This window comes from Sander lucioperca, chromosome 10 (genome assembly GCF_008315115.2).
Source record: "Sander lucioperca isolate FBNREF2018 chromosome 10, SLUC_FBN_1.2, whole genome shotgun sequence".
NCBI classification, from domain to species: domain Eukaryota; kingdom Metazoa; phylum Chordata; class Actinopteri; order Perciformes; family Percidae; genus Sander; species Sander lucioperca.
This window is the reverse complement of record NC_050182.1, coordinates 37,756,032-37,773,700: the sequence shown is the minus strand read 5'-3', so window position 1 is coordinate 37,773,700 and position 17,669 is coordinate 37,756,032. Positions and strand designations below refer to the sequence as shown.

Here is a 17,669-nt window from a genome sequence, read left to right as displayed (position 1 = left end):
ATGATTTCCCTACCACCCTCCTGGTGGGAAGCATGCTGCCAGAAAGAAGTTTAATAAGCTGAGAAGCCGGCGGTTACTGCCGACAATGCTTCCACACCGCTCAGCGGTGCTGATAAAACACCTTCAATAAATAAAATGTGCTGCAGTGGTCCCTTTGAACCCACTCTGTTTGGAGGATACACACAGCTTACTGCATGTTTGTGCAGTCATGCAATATTGTTTGGTCTAATAATAGATATACATACTAAAAGAATTGCAAAAATACATAAAAAAAAACATGGTTATTTACGTACAGGGAATTGTTACACCAAAGTAGGGGCTTTTACCTATTTTGTTAGTAAACACAATGGGTTCATATCAAATGTGCAATCATTATAGATTGTTGTTGCACCCTTTTCTGTATTTTCAATATTTTTTAGTACCTCCATATGGCTGGACCGTGTATGGTCAATGTGCTGACTTGTGGCCAAATCATTCCACGGATAGTTAGTGGTCTATAATGTGAATTCCTGGATGATACATATGAATTTGCAATTCTGTTTAGTCAGATAAGATAAGATAAGATACGCCTTTATTGTGTCCTGTAGGAGTAATTTGTCTTGGGCAGTCGAGAGAACAAAAAATGGCAACATCGCACATAAACACATGGAAGCTGGGGTCTGTAGCAACCTGGGCTCGTGCTGCTGTTGCCTTTTGTTTTCTTATCGTTTATCCAGCAGCTGAACTCCAACACTAAATCTTAGCACAACAGAGCAAAAGTGCAATAAATACACCAGCACTTTTTGCACTTTGCACTTTAAATATTACAGTTACTATTTATGATGTCTTATTGTCTGTATGTTCTAAGATTCTTTGTTGATCTTATGATCTTGTGTGTAAGTTTTTATGTTGATTTTAGAATGTTTTTTCTGTGACATGTTTGTGTTGTGAAGCAACAGATTGTATGCCCCAAGACACATTTCCCCTCAGGGACAATTAAGTGTATTCCATTCTATTCTAAACACGAAATGAACACACAATTATTAGTCCTAGAAGTAGTGACTAGGTGAGTCAATAATTGAGGACTGTCCCCGCGTCGCTGTGAAAGCCTCTTCAGGGAGCAATTGAGGACTGTTTGCGCATCATTGTAAAAGCCTCCTGAATACGTATTATAAGACTGTTTGTGCCTATTCATGTTGAAAGAGCAATGGCCAATCAAGAAACTCAAACACACGACCGACCAATGTTGTAACTTCATCACTCACTTAGTGATTCAGGGACAGACAGGCTTGCCCGCCCCGCTGCATATTGGCCGAAAGCTCATATATCAGCTCCTAGTATCTATATAATAAATGATAGGTCGCGGTTCACTTGATTCGTCTAACTCAGACTGCTAAAGCTTCAAATCAGCTTCAAATGAAATTGTAATATATTTTTCACAGGAGGAGAACTTTGGACTTTGTCCCCTATCACTTCCATTGGAGGCATGTTAGGAAGGGATCTTTAAATGGCCAGTATGAACAGGAGGAATGATTACAGCAACCAAAGCCTGTTTCAATGTTCATATAGGCACCTGACTATTGTTTTAAGGTGGACTTTAAAAAGGTGTGTGAACCTACCCTTTAATGAATATAGACCTGGTGAGTATAAAATGTTAAATACACAGGTGCATCACCAAATAAAGGAAAAACCTAAATAAGTGAGTGAAGAACCATAACGAATGCCGATGTTTCCATACAGGTCACAGGGCTCACTGAATCGTTTGATGTGTCTGACAACACCATCGTCAAAACACTAAATGAGACCATCTATTAGAAGAATGCTGTTCATGCCTCCAGTAGACTATACACACTTAAATAATTTAGGACAAGGAGCACTGAAGCTGGATTGGGGTGGAACAACATCTTACTAAGACACTTTATGTTGGGTCTGATATTTTGCTGCTGTGGCACTGAAATTTCCCAATTTGGGATCAATAAAAGTCTATCCGATCTATCTATTTATTATTATGTTTTTGGGCTTTTCCGCCTTTAGTGGATAGGATAGCTAGACGTAAAAGAGGAGAGAGGGGGAAGACATGCAGGAAACCGTCACAGGTCAGACCCGAACCCTGGACCTTCTGCGTCAAGGTCATAAACCTCCTTACATGTGCGCCCGCTCTGCCAACTGAGCTAACCCAGCCACTCCAATCTATCTAACAGCACCACCACAATAGTTGCTAGACCCGACTGCATGATTTCAATTGCGGAAGGGTTTGGAGAGTCTACAACTGCCTTACATGAATGCATTACATTGAAAATGGAATTCTACAGATTGCAGTACCAGCTGAATTTCTTCATGGAAGTATGTGTTGTGTCGATGTTGGGAACCTATCCATGCTGTATCTTTGTGTGCCTTAGGTGATGGTGTTTGTCCACGCTCGTAATGCCACAGTGAGGACGGCCATGGGGCTGATCGAGATGGCAAAGAACCATGGAGAAATATGCTTCTTCCAACCAGACCAGGGTCCAGACTACGGCCAGTGTGAGAAACAGGTAGAAAAGCTTTCAACAACATCGTTCTAATATTTTTAAAGGCCGAAAAGTCATCAATGTTTTATTTCAGCTTCTTAACAGTAGGTTGTTCTCCTATACTCATCTATCTATCTAGATAATAACATCATATACACTTTGACTTATTGTCTGGTAAGAGGCACATTTCCAGCTGGCTAGTGTTTCAGTGGCTAGCTTGCCAGCTACAGTAGTTTGTCAACTAGCCCCAGAAGTAGTCACTAAGTCACGCTTCCAGCCCCACCTATTTTGCGAGGATGTTAGATGAATTTCACTGTGCCACTTTTTTTTTCTTTTTCTAACAGCAACAGAATTTAACATAAAGCCATATTTTTAGGTGTGAAATACAATCAATGCAAATCATTTCCAAGAGGAAATCCTTGTTTTAAACAACAAAGTTCTTAAACTTGTATTTATTCAGACAGTTTCTTGGACTAACCTGCCAACCAATTTTTTACACTGAGAGCCACGCAGTATCTGGTTGTGGAACTGAACTGGTAAAGCCAAAGAGAACAGATATGTAAACAGAGAAGAGAACACTGGATTTCCTGATTCACAGCTCATTATTACTGTCACAACACAGTGTTGATGCTATATTGCGTATGAGAGCAGGACACTGATTGTGTATGTGTGTGTGTGTGTGTGTGTGTGTGTGCGTGTGTAATAAATGGTCCCTGTGCTGTGAGAGTACACAGAGGTGGAGCTACATTCTCCCTCAGAGGATGGTCAGTCCGACTCCCATATTTAAATCTCCTGCAACAGAAGGCAGAGTGATAAATATAGTAACCTTTTCCTTCGTTCCCTAGGGCCGAGCCAAGATTGATGCACCTCTAATCTCTCCTCTATTTAAATGGGATATGTATACAAATCAGATCACTTTTCATGCTTTCTAAAACTGGAAATGGAGACAAGAGATTGTGTTGGGGGATGAAAAATGGTGCGTTGTGGCCTGGTTAGTCTTTGAAACAGTACTTTTAAAAGCAATTGTGCAACCGGCGTTCCTGCAGTATATGTACATGACTGAGTCTTGTTGTATATGCACTAACTGTACATTAATTCACTCCTAGCCCTTCTGCCTGTGTCCTAACATAATGAGTTTTATCCACTCCATTAGTCCGGTTTTGAGTGTTTGTCGGTCTGGCCCGCTCTGGCAAAGGAAGAGGCATCAGGCTGATTCCACTTTAAGCCCACACAGAGATAATGCACTGCTTATTTGCACTCTGGAAATTGCCCCACATTAATATTTATAGGTGTTTTTTAATCTCCAATATGCATATGCAGTGAAATAAAGCACCTTTAAGGTCATTCATATGATTTAGCGTTTATTTATCCAGCTTTGAAAGTCAGAAGTGATTCCACTATATTTTTCTTTATCCTAATGTTATTTAATTGGCTTACTCTCAGGAGGGTTGGAGAGGCTGTCAGTCAAGCTTAGATATCCTAATTCACCCACTCTAATCAATTCTTGTTAAATGCAGATTTTGGTGAGCCAAAGTGCCGTTGAGTAAAATAACGAAAACATTTAGAAAAGGGCGTTTTACATAACAGTGCCACAGTCCTGTCTTTGGATCATCTGTGTACACTTAGTATTGAAATGGTGTATTATAAAGAGAACTGTGTGTGAGTGTAATGTGAAACAGTTAAAAATGACGCTTTGACAGTGCTGCCTGTAATTCTTGGGATATAATAGCTGTGTCATATACAATTAACATCAGAAGTTACAGGTAATATAGTCTAAATCCACGACATTTCACTTCCAGGATTGCACCGTTGCCGCCGGAAATTCCGCCGGATTTCCCTCATTTTCGGCCGGATGTCCGTGACCTTCCGCTTTCTTTGTGTTCTTATGGACTAGCTAGACCTTCCTCCGCAGCGCTGTGGAGGAAGGTCTGGCAATGCGAGACTACAGGGAATACTGCTTAGTAGTAGTACTGGTGATTGATCAGATGTGCTCAAGGTCGGCTAAATTTTTCTAGTCAGCACAAACCCAGAGTTGGTCCCATGCAGCCCCTGACATTTTTTTTCAGTTTAAATAACTCTGTGGGACAGAACTGCAGTTCAGTGTGGCGCTGACTCGTGCAGATGGCTCTCTTTCTCTGACTTTTTTTAAATGAGTCGGAAGCAGAATGCAAAACCTAGCTTTACTTTAAATGATATTAAACAAAGAGAAATGTTCTCCCCCCATCTTAAAATGGTCATAAATCAATATAAGAGCAGCCTACTTCCTTGTTTACTGCTGCAATGAAAGGCTTGGTTACGTTGTAACCTTGGTTCTCTGAGTAAACACTATTTTTCCAGTCATATTTCTTAATTGAAGTTTTCTTTAAAATAGTGTTACAATCTCGTGTCTCGTCTCGTGAGCTGAGTGTCTCGTCACACCTCCAATGCATATACTGTATAACCAGGGTGCGATTTTCTGGGGGGGATGCGTTGGATTTCCCCCTTTCTGGTTTACTTATCACTCTGCCTCTGCTGAATTATTTTTATCCCCGGTGGGGACAAAATATACCCCCCCCAAAAAAAATTAATTAATGCTACTTCACTTGTACGCTTGTAAGCGTTGTGTTTTATGGTTGTACGTGTTTAAGGTTTACATTGTGCTATTTCATTCTGAGATTATTTGCCATTGAATATTGAAGTTCATAAATAAGCGTTTTGGCATGGCTGGCCGAGTGGCTCTATATCCATGGTATTGGAAGGGGGATGTAATTCTTGCGTGTTTTGTTTGTTGTGTTGTGCATGATCAAAAAACCTCCCTCTCCTCCCCCCCCCTCTGCTTTTCTCACAAGTCGCAGCCTGTATATAACTTTGTATTTATCCTACTAACAAGTATTGTCTTCATAGCCAAAGCCTGATATAATGTATTCCTTTGTGCCATTGAGCTCCATTGTTGACTGAAACTCATCAATTAGCCAGTGTTGCCCTGGGTGACATGGCTCCAGGTTTGTGTGAGAGTGGATGGAAAAAACATCTTAAAGGATAAAGCTCACATTATACTATATTTTTGTTATCGTTAACAAATCCCAAACCAACCCCGTGTTAGCAGGACGGAGTTTGTGGGACTGGGTGAAATTAAACTACAGTGTATGTGTGTATGATCAGTTCATTGTTGGTGGAAGTCTGCACATGGGATTTGTTGACAGTAAGAAAAGTATAGAATAATGACAGCCCTTGAGTGCATGGAATCATATCTTTTCTTGTTTCATTTTTAATGTAAATGATGATGGAATTTAGTAGGCAGGTGTTTACGATGTTTCAACTTTCAGGCCCTGTTTACACTTGATTTTGAAGTCTGTTTCAGTGATCCAAACACAAGTGGACAGCCGAGACACATCCCCTGTGTTTATCAGGCTTCTCCAGCTGACCACTTGTGTTCAGATTTGGGTACTGCCTACGTCACTTCTGCTAGAAGGTCAAAGAGCCCCGTGCACAGTTTAAACACACACTCTCATCAGTCACGTTAGCGGTTGTGTCTGTAAAGCTCGAGATATCGCTTGTCAGCACAATCTAACACATCTCCTCCCACAGACAGGGTTTTTCCTGCATAGAGAAAGTTTTGGCGCCCCCAAAGAGGTTTTAGCCAGTGCCAACAGGAATACCACTTGCGCCAAAACGTCTGATTTTCAGCAGCCAGCCTCCCTCTCATCCACAGCCACTACTGTATACTCATGCGGCTGGTGCTGATTTGACTGGATCTGAACGCCCGGCTGTATAGCGCTAATGGTATCTCCAGTTCAGTTTGCTAATGGTAGATACCATTAGCAAACTAAACCGGGTATTGTCCTGTTACATCGTTGTGGGGAACACATCAGGACGCATTTGCGTTTACACTACAAAAGATATGTGATCAAATGCATCACAGACCACCCCCCTGGCAAGTGGTTTAAGTGATCAGATCACAATGAGTCTTGGTGGTCATTTCAAATTGTATTTAGCGCTGTCCACTTGTGATGCGACCGCCTGAGAAGCATTTTAAAACTAAGTGTAAACAGGGTCTCTGTTAATTAGGTTTGAAATTCAGCTTTTGTAAGCATAAAAGAGGTATTAAAACAGCTACAGCTATCGATATGAATCACAATAAACATGTATTTGAGGCTACACATGTTTATGATCTCTTAGATGTAAATGTAAAGAAGTGGCAAAATAACTGAGGATGTAAAGCCTATCATATCACCCCAACCTATGTATTTGCAGGGAACCTCTGCCTAAAGCTCTCCCTAGAGAGTATTGTATTCGAGAGCACGTTTGACTTTCCTTTGCTCCATCTCTGACAATCCAGCCTCTACCTCCCTGTCCTTTTTATTCCCTTCACCTCCCCCCTGTCTCCCTCGTTTTTTAATATCCAGTTCTTGGCGATGAAACCATGTGACTTGTTCCAGACGAGAAAGGAACTCTTCCGTGGAGGTTAAGAGACACCTTGTGGTCCCGTGAGTCCATTACACGGATGATGTTAGAGACCTATCAAAGGTTATTGAGGGCTGTGTAGTAACACCATTATCGCTAACGTAGGGTTTCAATGCTGGACATTCATGCCATGTGGTATGAACGATTTGTCTGTTAAAGTAGGGAAGCATGTTACTTAAGAAGGAGTGTTAAACTAGTGATGATGTGCCGTAAAGGTAGAGATAGACAGTGCCGAAGTACTGAGAAACCTTCACTTCTCTTTCTCTGTAAACTCTCCATCTCTGTGGTCTTTAGATGTGCAGCTTTCATGTTATTTTGTTTGACAAGATACACAGATGCAGACACGCTGATGCCTGTAAGTGCAGAGCCTACTGGGACTCCACAGCAGCGCCAGAGTAGGCTCATTAATGTCTTTGTTTGCTTTCACTGGTGCTATTTTTACAAGTCTAGTCCACCGCCAGTCCTTTCATTGTGTCAGATCCGTGACAACCTGTCACCGTGCCAAAACAGCTCCCCAGTACACTGATCAACAACAATGAGCGGCAACTCAAAGGCTGGTGGAAAATAGGAATGACACAGTGGAATGACAAACACACATATAATAAAAACGGCTGCCTTAAATAGAAACATGGCTTTGTAAAATGTTGGGACAGTGTGAAGAAAACGGAGCACCTCTTCATCCAGTCTGATTGATATTATAGCTTGTCTTTAGTGTCCTAGCCTTGCATGTTGTCATTGTAGTGCATAGGGAGTCCTTGAATTACTTAATCAGCATTAAAACGGCTGACTTGAGTGTTAGCTGTTGTGCTTCGACACCCACCATGTTCAAGAACAAAGGACTCGTATCATAAACTTGCTTTTTTTTGTCTTCACAAAAGGTCAAACAACACACTCATGCAAACAAATATGACCTCCATTGCTACTTCACACATTACAGCTTTGTTAATCTTTAAAAGCAGCCTCCAAAATGAATTTCACTGCTCCTTTCCAACACATTTCCAGCATTGTTAGGAGATGTTTCCATGACATTTTGTGTGCAAGTTGAAACGTGGTCGCTGTACATAAACTGTTTTGTCCAGTCTGCTACAATATGATCAAAGCCAATTAAAAACTTAATAAATAGGTCTGTTACACATTTAGTTTGTTTAGAGCAGGGGTCTTCCATGTTTTTTAGGCTAAGGACCCCTTAGCTGAAAGAGAGACAGATCAGGGACCCCTTACTAAGATTGTATAAAATTGAGTTGCAAATTAAACTGGGCCTACAATAACGTATGGGGCGGCCTATAGCCTACACATACCTTTTTATGGTGCATACAATATTAAGGTATTAAAATATATACAATACAATAAACATTCATATATTTATACAGTACATCATGCTTTAATGTTAAACATACATGTAGCACAGTGGATCCTTCAATTTAACTGTGGATGGCTACCTTACATACATCAATGTTGTGTAAATAAAATAAAATCACAAATAGTCCGATTTCTCTTTGCTATTAATGTGTTGGGCCCATGTTTATGTATATTTTCAGACATATTTTACCTTTTGGAATTTAAAAAAAAAAAAAAGATAATTAAAAAGTAACTCGGTGGCCCTCCTGCGGTAACTCTGAGGACCCCCTAAGGGTCCCGGACCCCCTGTTGAAGATCCATGGTTTAGAGCAATAGTGTAGTCAAAGAAGTTTAAAAGGTTCAAGACCAACTAAAGATCTCCCACACTGATCTCTCCTAACTCTGGGAGTTCCTTTATAATTTATTCTCTCATCTTTATGTTTAGCTGATGACATTCGAACATTTAGAATAGACAATCATAGCAGCAGCAGAGAACAATTTATTTGTTTCATTGCTGGTCAGAGATGTGCAAAATGTGGCACTTCATGCATACCAGACAAACTACTACTAAGCTCATTTAATACATCAGTTAACGAAATACCTCACACAATTTTAAATCATTGTATGATGTGAAATTGTTCACTGCTATTGAAGTACTTAAATAAATATCCACCTTAGATAGAGCTGAAACAGAATGGAATATTAAGAGATAGAGGCAGATCGTGTTGGAAAAGTGGAGTGGAGTGGATGTGAGTGGAAGCTCATCCTCCCACTCTCTCTGCCTCTCCCAGCCTCTCTGAGCACCAAACATTATGACTATCAAGGGGCCACTTAATGGAATCAACAATTAGCCATCCTGCCTCAATTTAACAGAGTAAATTAATATTTTTGTTGCTCATGACAATCAGTGTTGGTAGGGATGGCGTTAGACAGAAGCCACCCATCTGCCACTCCTCACCACAGAGCACGGGTATCATTTGCCACATTTTTGGTGGGATTTTACACTTTAAAATCTCAGCAATCTCTTAAAGCTGTAGTGTGCTGTATCATAATACTGATGCTATTACTCAAAGCATCAGGGACAAGTGCTCAAATGAAATCATCAGAAATGTAAAACCAGTTAGTTACTCCTACCTCTATTTAGTAGTCCTTAGACAGGGTTTGACAACCCCTTCAACAGATTATTTTGGCGCTGGTGTTTTTTTTACATAGTCACAGCAATGACAGACGGTGAGTGGAGCTGGCAGCTGGCTGTCTGTGGACAGAGTCAGCTCTGCGGCAGGAGCAGCAGCGAGTGGCAGCGCCTAATGGGACCTGATCAGGAGCTTAGGTCACTGCCATCTCAAATACAGCCATAGCACGTCAGACATCAGAGCTAACTCACCTTAGATTAGAGGCTGGAAGCAGGGCTGTAACACACTGACACCTCAAAGCAAACCCTCAGCAATAGCATTTCAATTACCTACCTTCCCCCCCGGCTCATGTGGATCTCAACAGCACAGTGCACAATCTGGCACTGAGGACTCGCACCAGGACACATAGTGTCCGGTATGCCCTGATTTTATGATGCATACAGCTTGGTAGGATTGTTTTTTGTTCTGTTGTGCAATTTGTATGGGATTGTCATCTGAATAAATCACTGCACGAAGTGGAAGTGGAAAGGGTACCAGCATAACAAATGCACTGCCACATCAATAGTTGGGTGAAGAGGGAATATGCTAGACTTTGTAGAAGGTGCCAAAGAATCTACATGTGCAAACTTTTCAAGGTTGAACGTTGTGTCGTCTGAGCACATCTACCGCCAAAAGTGTTTTTACACACCTGTTCTGAATGTCCACACTCGAAAGTAGGGCAGGAAAGTGGGCCTTCATAGAGAGGGGACAGACGAGATGAGTCATACATTTAAGCCAGGGGTGTTAAACTCATTTTAGTTCATGGGCCCTATAATTTGATCTGAAGTGGGCCAGACCGGTACTCCACTCCAGAAAGATCAGAAACTTTATCTGCCTCAGAGTTTCTTGTCAGCTTGATGTTGGCAAACGCAAGTTGCTTCTGCTACGACAGCATTCTAAGGCCATTGTAGGAAAAACAATGATGTTACGGACCCGGGAGGGAGGGTTAATATTCCGAGAAAATACGTTGTAAATTTACGGAAAAAGAACTTGGATATTCTCTGAGATTAAAGTGATCACTTTGGAATTGGAAATAATTACTTCTCTGCGGTTTTCACACTTTGCAAAGTCATCCAGTGGGCCTGATTGGACCCTTTGGCGGGCCGGTTCTGGCCCATGAGACGTATGTTTGACACCCCTGATTTAAGCAATAGCTCACGGCAGGCCGTTGTATGTTGTGATTATATCACAGCTAAAGGGGCGTTGTCCCAGTGCAAAGCTGGACTGTCTGCCTTCCGAGGTGGTTGCTATACACGCAGCACAGGTAACATTAGCCTACGCTAGCACAGGCTATTTCTTTTGCGTAGACAGCAGTAGACCAGCAACTAACCGATTGAGGCAGCAGTTGAACAGCAACTCCCGTTTTCTGCTAGGCTGTTTTTGTTAATGGAGTCTGTTAGCTTTGAAGAGAGCATAGATAACGGCTTCTGTTCCCCATCGGAAAGGGCTGTATGACTGCAAGGTAAAGCGATGAAAGTGTACACTGAAATACTTTGCTGATTTGAAACCAGCTCTGTGTCATGGCAGTGTGTGTGCAGATGAACCTCTTCCCTCCATGACACCTGCTATTAGTTGGTTGGTCTAATGTTTGTTTCTCAGACACGGAGCGATACCTATTGTGCAAAGGAATTAGACGTCATAGCCGTTGTATATGGTTATTATGTCCCGGCTATAAACCAGGGTTAGGTAGCCATCGGATTTCAGCTTGATTTTAGCTAAACATTTTATAAAAGGTCATACATCCTCAAAGGCATTCATCCATTCATTGATTCAAATTGAACCAATTCAGCTTGAACTAAAGGTGCACCTTGCTTAATGTCAGTTAGGCAGCACCTTGATTAGATAGGCTTTATTGATCCCACAATGGGGAAATTCACTTGTCACAGCAGCTCAATGCAGCACAACAAAACATCAAAAATACGCATTCAATATAAATAGGATAGAAAAAATACACAAAGAAAGAATAAAAAAAATAGGAAATAGAAGAAAAAAATAAAAAGAGTAATAACGGTAATATGTAGACTGCACTTCTTGTATTTACAGGTGGGGAGGATAGGAATGTATATATGTGTATGTGTGTATATGTGTATATATGAAAAAAGGCATATTGTACAGGTCATTATTTACATTTGGGAGGAATATATACTGTATACTGATATACAGATGAATATGGCATATTGCACAGGTCACAGTAAGATGTACAGATAGATGTAAGACGTACAATCAGTCAGCCCGCTTCTAGCTTTGCCCCATCAAACAAAAATGGCAGTGACCATAGGTGGGAAGCCAGTGAGGGAGCATGTCCTTCAATCAGCACTAGCGTCTCATACTTGTTGGTCTGTGCAAAATGTCTGATTCTGTCTACACCCTCCTCAGGCCAGCAGTGGGAATCAGCAGCACCAAGGCCTGTAGTAGAGGGGGAATTGGTCAAATTGAGAGAAAAATGGCGTGTACCTTATTCTAAAAAAAAAAGTCTGATACTTGAGTGACATCAGAAAATATAAGACAAGAGAGACTGTCCTTCCAAGAAAATGACAGAATCGATTTGTTCCAATGCCTAAATATATGAATGAGTTTGACACAGCAGACCGCAGTTCACCTTGAACAAGTTTTCTTTTTCTTTCTTTTTTTTAAACCTAACCTTGTCCCAGTAGTTTATTTTTATTTTAAAGCTATAGTGCACAACTCTTCATTAATATAAACCTCCGTTCCATTCAAGCCATTGCCAAATGAGTTGACGCAAAGCTAATTAAGACTATCAGCTCCACACAACTCTCTCTGTATTTCTCAGTTTGGCTTTGTTTACTAAATGGCGTAGTTCGGGTACATTCGCACGCAGAAGCTCGAGTGATGCGTTTACTGTCACTGCTGAGAAAGGACAACTGCAGCGTTCAGCTTTGGAGATGAAGAGGATATAAAAATTAAAAGTTAACTACCTCTTCTGAAGAGTCCATGTTATTTTTTTTATCCTCCGTTTCTTCCTTGATTTGATGGGATAAATGCTACCAACAACTGCATGGAGGAGGGGTGGGGGTGGTGCGCCGACAGTGTTGTTGTCATTACTTAGAATTCCTCATGGGGGCGACAGAAACTACGCACCATAGCTTTAACCCAAATCATGACCTTTCCCTAACCCGAACCAACCACCTTTTTTTTTTTTTTTTTTTTGCCTGAGCGTAGTCTATATGCTCGACGTTCCACTTCCGGGATTGCTCCGGTGCCTGCAGGAAATTCCGTCAGATGCGTGTCTTTTCGTCTTTCGTCTTTTGTCACTCTTACTGCCCCCGTTGAGAAACACTGATTTAAAGCTTTAGTGAACCGAGTCATCTTCTGAATGCCCCCTGGGCGATACCCAGGGCTCGTCTTCTCTTCTGTGCTTCTGTCAGCTTTGCTTGGCGCAGCTCCGCGCTGCCTTCATGGAAACGGGACACCAGAGCATCATCTTAAATGAGCTCCGTTCTTCAGCGTGCTGAAAAAAGCAATCGCCGCAGGGTGGTGCGACATCCTCTTGTGTTCTTTAACCCCCCAATGTAGCACAAGTAGACTTTATATTTCCTAAACCTATACTCTTCTAAGCATCAACAGAGGGCTCTTACTAACTTTCAAAGGTTGTAAACTTATTTCCATTCGGCAGTAAATCCTTCTGCTTTTACCCCTTGATAAGTGCCAGCTTGCTTTCCGTTGGAACAATTTGATTATAGATTTAGATTTAAATGGAAAATAGATTTGAATGTTAAATTGCTAGCTGTTTCTGATTGGCTACTGTTAGTGTTTGTAATACCTAATTCAAGTTTGAATGTTACATATCTAGTCATTCTGATTGGCTGCTGTTATTTAAATTGAATGTCAAATGGTTGCATTTTTTTAAAAACACCTGTAAATATAATTTCTATATTCAAATGGCTTTTTGGATACCTGGGAAACTCATAAATATGTTGTTTGTCATTCAATGATATGATTTTTTTGATTATTTGTGATAATAACAACAATAATAGGCCTAATATTAGGGCGTAATCATTAATATTCGGGCAACTAGCCTGCATCTTATTTATTGGGGGGCGGTTAGGGACCTGGATAATGGATAGGGGGGCGCTGGCACAAAAAAGGTTGAGAACCACTGATTTAAATAAACCAATTTATTGTTTTCACATTATGGGAAAAAAAATCTTTACTTCTGTGGCATTTGACCTCATTTTCATAAACTCGCTGCACAGTTGGCAACTTAAAGTCCTAAACCTTTATCCACAAGGTATGCATACAAAACCAGACAGTCACTGCAAACCCAAACACTGTGTGTGTGTGTGTGTGTGTGTGTGTGTGTGTGTGTGTGTGTGTGTGTGTGTGTGTGTGTGTGTGTGTCTGTGTGTGTGTCTGTGTCTGTGTGTGTGTGTGTGTGTGTGTGTGTGTGTGTGTGTGTGTGAGGCAGACAGCAGACAGCTGCTGCCAGTAATGGGGCTTTCAGTTTGCACTGCAGAGGAGTGCTGGGCGCTGACCTCTATTTAGATGCCCAGGGAGAGAGATAAAGTCCTGTGATGAGGCCTCCCCTCAAGCCCAACCAGGTCACAGCCCTACTGTCAGTCACCAGCACACATCTCAATCTGACTGTGTGTGTGTGTGTGTGTGTGTTAGGGCTGCACAATATGAGGAAAATATGTGATAAGGTTGAAAATATTGCGATAACGATATTACTTTCGATAAATAAACAGATATTAAAGTGTACTCAGTTCTGCTGCTTTCAGTATTCTGCTGAAATACAACAAATTGCTTGGTCGAATTTAAAACAAATTACAGTAAATAATTTCCAACATTCTTTTATTGAACAAATTGAACATTGAATTGAATATGAAAGGCAGCGCTAAAAAAACAATGATAGTTACATTTTAAAGTGCAGTTTTCTACTGATATTTTCTTTCAACTAACAAAAAAAATCTAAATCTTAAAAAAAACAATGCAGCCCTCCTGTGTGTGTGTGTGTGTGTGTGTGTGTGTGTGTCACATCATGTTCTTAAACTGCATTGTGTTATTCTGTGGAAAGTAACAGCAACAATGATAACTGTGCTAGTTGCTTTCCCTCACGTCCCCTCAGGCATTTTCTCTCTCTGTTTAAAAAATAAAAAAAATGAAATGCCTTTCCTACCACACCTCTTTCAGATCCAGCGCTCCAGAAACAAGCAGATGAAGGAGATGTATCCAGAAGGCTTTGGGATCCATCATGCTGGCATGCTGCGGTCTGACCGCAGCCTGATGGAGAGCATGTTCTCCAAAGGCCACCTCAAGGTGCTGGTCTGTACTGCCACCCTGGCCTGGGGAGTGAACCTGCCGGCCCATGCAGTTATCATCAAGGTTCTACAATTTGACTTTCTTTGTTTTGCTTTCTTTCCTGCATTATAGTTGTCTTGGTTTGTCTCCTTCTGTCTTTCTTTCTTGCTTCTATTTTCTGTAAGCAAGACTGGAACCAGCCAGGAGAAGTAATCAACTGCCCTGGGGTCTCAGACCTTCAGTAGTCTAAATCCACGACATTCCACTTCCGGGATTGCTCCGTTGCCGCCGGAAATTTTGTGTGTCACTCCATGCCCCAAATACAGTACATCCGTGGAGAAAGGCATATATTTAAAAATCGATTTCAGGTTATCTGGTAATTTAGTTGTGTATATTTAATACACCACAGTAGCAAAATATGAATTGAATAGTCAAGATAACTTTAGTTTTTTACAGGCTTTCAAACCCAGTTTTGTTTCTACTGTGTTGCCAATCTCAAACTCCGTTCGCTTTCTGTCGCCCCCATGAGGAATTCTAAGTAATGACAACAAAATTGTCAGCGTGTCCACATGATACAAGCCTTCTGTGATCACGCACTCGCCCCCCACCCCTCCTCCACACAGTTGCTAGTAGTCAAGGAGGACACGGAGGATTAAAAAAACACGACGGACTCTTCAGAAGAGGTAATTATCTTCACTCGAGCTTCTGCGCGGGAAAGTCACCGGACGACACAATCTTCTGAACGTAGTCATACTGAGAAATACAGAGAGAGTTGTGTGGAGCTGATAGTCTTAATTAGCTTTGTAGCAACTCATTTGGCAATAATTTGCTGTATTACGACTACAAATGAGACCAGCATGCAACTTATTTTGCAGCCTATCAGCTTTTGTGTTATTGGTCTCTTTCAGATTGTACCACAGACATAAAAAGGATTTTATTTGTTCAAATTTCATTCCTAATGGTCTTAAAAAGGTCTTAAAAAGTCTTAAATTTGACTTGGTGAAACATGTAGAAACCCTGAAAACCTAAGCTCTCCTTTTGTTTGTTGCACTGCAGTTGAAACACTAATAGTTATTTGGTCAGTCTTAGCACATTTTAAATAAGCTCATATTTAACTCATATGTAAATAGATATTCACAGGAATACATTTTCTTGCATATGTTTCCAGTCCCCTGACGCCACTTGTGTCTCTCGTGTCTATAACAGGGTACTCAAATCTACGACGCCAAGCGCGGCGCCCTGGTGGACCTGGGCATCCTGGACGTCATGCAGATTTTCGGGCGCGCAGGTCGTCCCCAGTTTGACAAGTACGGCGAGGGCACCATCATCACCACCCATGAGAAACTGAGCCACTACTTGACTCTGCTGACCCAGCAGAACCCCATTGAGAGCCAGTTCCTCGACAGCCTGGCTGACAATCTCAACGCCGAGGTCAGTCTCCATAACCATGGTTGGACAGGATTAATGCTAATCTTTTCTTTATTCTTCCAATCTAGATGCAAAATTACTTTCTTTCCTTTCTGAAAAATGTAGGCAGTTGTGGAGAGCAAGGGTTTTAAAGCAACCCTATGTAACCTTTCCCTCTTCGGTCCCCCTACAGGTTGTCTCATTGGAACTACAGCCGCGCGAGCTGTAGTTCCAATGAGACAACCTATAGATAGTGTTACCTCTGAGGACAAAAGACGCACCGGCGAGTCCAAGCAATGTTTGACAAAACTCCTACTCAAAAAGCAATATTACAAAATAAATTTTAGACATTTATTTACTATTTTATTCATATATTACGCTGCTTTTGTGAACCCAATACTTTTGTAAACTCAGAGTTATCATATATATATATATATATATATATATATATATATATATATATATATATTAAAAGCGTTAATTGTAAAATGAAATTTCCACTCCATTACAGACAGAATACCAGCTGAAATCAGTTGCATTGTTTTTTTAATCAGGGCAGCAGTTTTCATATTACATTATGTTAGAGCTGGGCAATATATATTGATATTATATCAATATCGTGATATGATACTAGATATCGTCTTAGATTTTGGATATCATAATATCCTAATATGGCATAAGTGTTGTGTTTTCCTGGTTTTAAAGGCTGCATTACAGTAAAGTGATGTCATTTTCTGAACTTACCAGACTGTTGTAACTGTTCTATTATTTGCCTTTACCCACTTAGTCATTATATCCACATTACTGATGATTATTTATCAAAGTCTCATTGTGTAAATATTTTGTGAAAGCACCAATAGTCAACACTACATTATCGTTGCGGTATCGATATCGAGGTATTTTGGTCAAAAATATCGTGATATTTGATTTTCTCCATATCGCCCAGCCCTACATTATGTGCTTACATAATTGCAAAAGGGTTCTCGACTGTTGTAGAAAGAAGTGGCTGATCTTTAATGCAATATCTACATTGCCCATTATCAGCAACCATTCATCCAATGTTCCAAAGGCACAATGTGTTTAATCTGACATAATTTTAAAAGGCTAACTGAGAAAACATTGGAGAACCCTTTGCAATTATGTAAGCACATAATGTCATCTGAAAACTGCTGCCCTGGTTAAAAAAAAACAATGCAACTGATCTCAGCTGGTATTCTGTCTGTAATGGAGTGGAATGGAAATTTCTAAGTGACCCCAAATATATATATATATATATATATATATATATATATATATATCCAAACTGTAGTTTGGATAATAACTGTTAATTGTAGACTCTATAACTGTACAATTTTGTTGTATTTCAAGAAAAAAATCCATCTGCCCCATAGTCTGCTGTGCATTTCGTTATTGCTCTGCTGATATATTTCTTTCAGAACCATCCAACAGATACAGAGAGCCCTGTTTTGATCTATTTGTTTGTGGGGTTCTGCGGCCCAGTAGGCATTGCTCCGCATACTGGCAGAGTAGATTGAAACCAAACCGGACACTTTGTGTTGAG

General features: G+C 40.7%; 1 protein-coding gene across 3 annotated transcripts in view; it reads left to right on the top strand.

Annotated features, from left to right (window-relative positions):
* ascc3 (activating signal cointegrator 1 complex subunit 3) overlaps positions 1 to 17,669 on the top strand; it is a 208,505-nt gene that overhangs the window by 123,796 nt on the left and 67,040 nt on the right. For all 3 annotated transcript variants that reach the window (XM_031278220.2, XM_031278219.2, XM_031278221.2), the window contains exons 14-16: positions 2,379 to 2,513; positions 14,594 to 14,785; positions 15,908 to 16,132. In XM_031278220.2, coding sequence (XP_031134080.1) covers positions 2,379 to 2,513; positions 14,594 to 14,785; positions 15,908 to 16,132 — 552 coding nt within the window. The remainder of the gene's footprint in view (positions 1 to 2,378; positions 2,514 to 14,593; positions 14,786 to 15,907; positions 16,133 to 17,669) is intronic.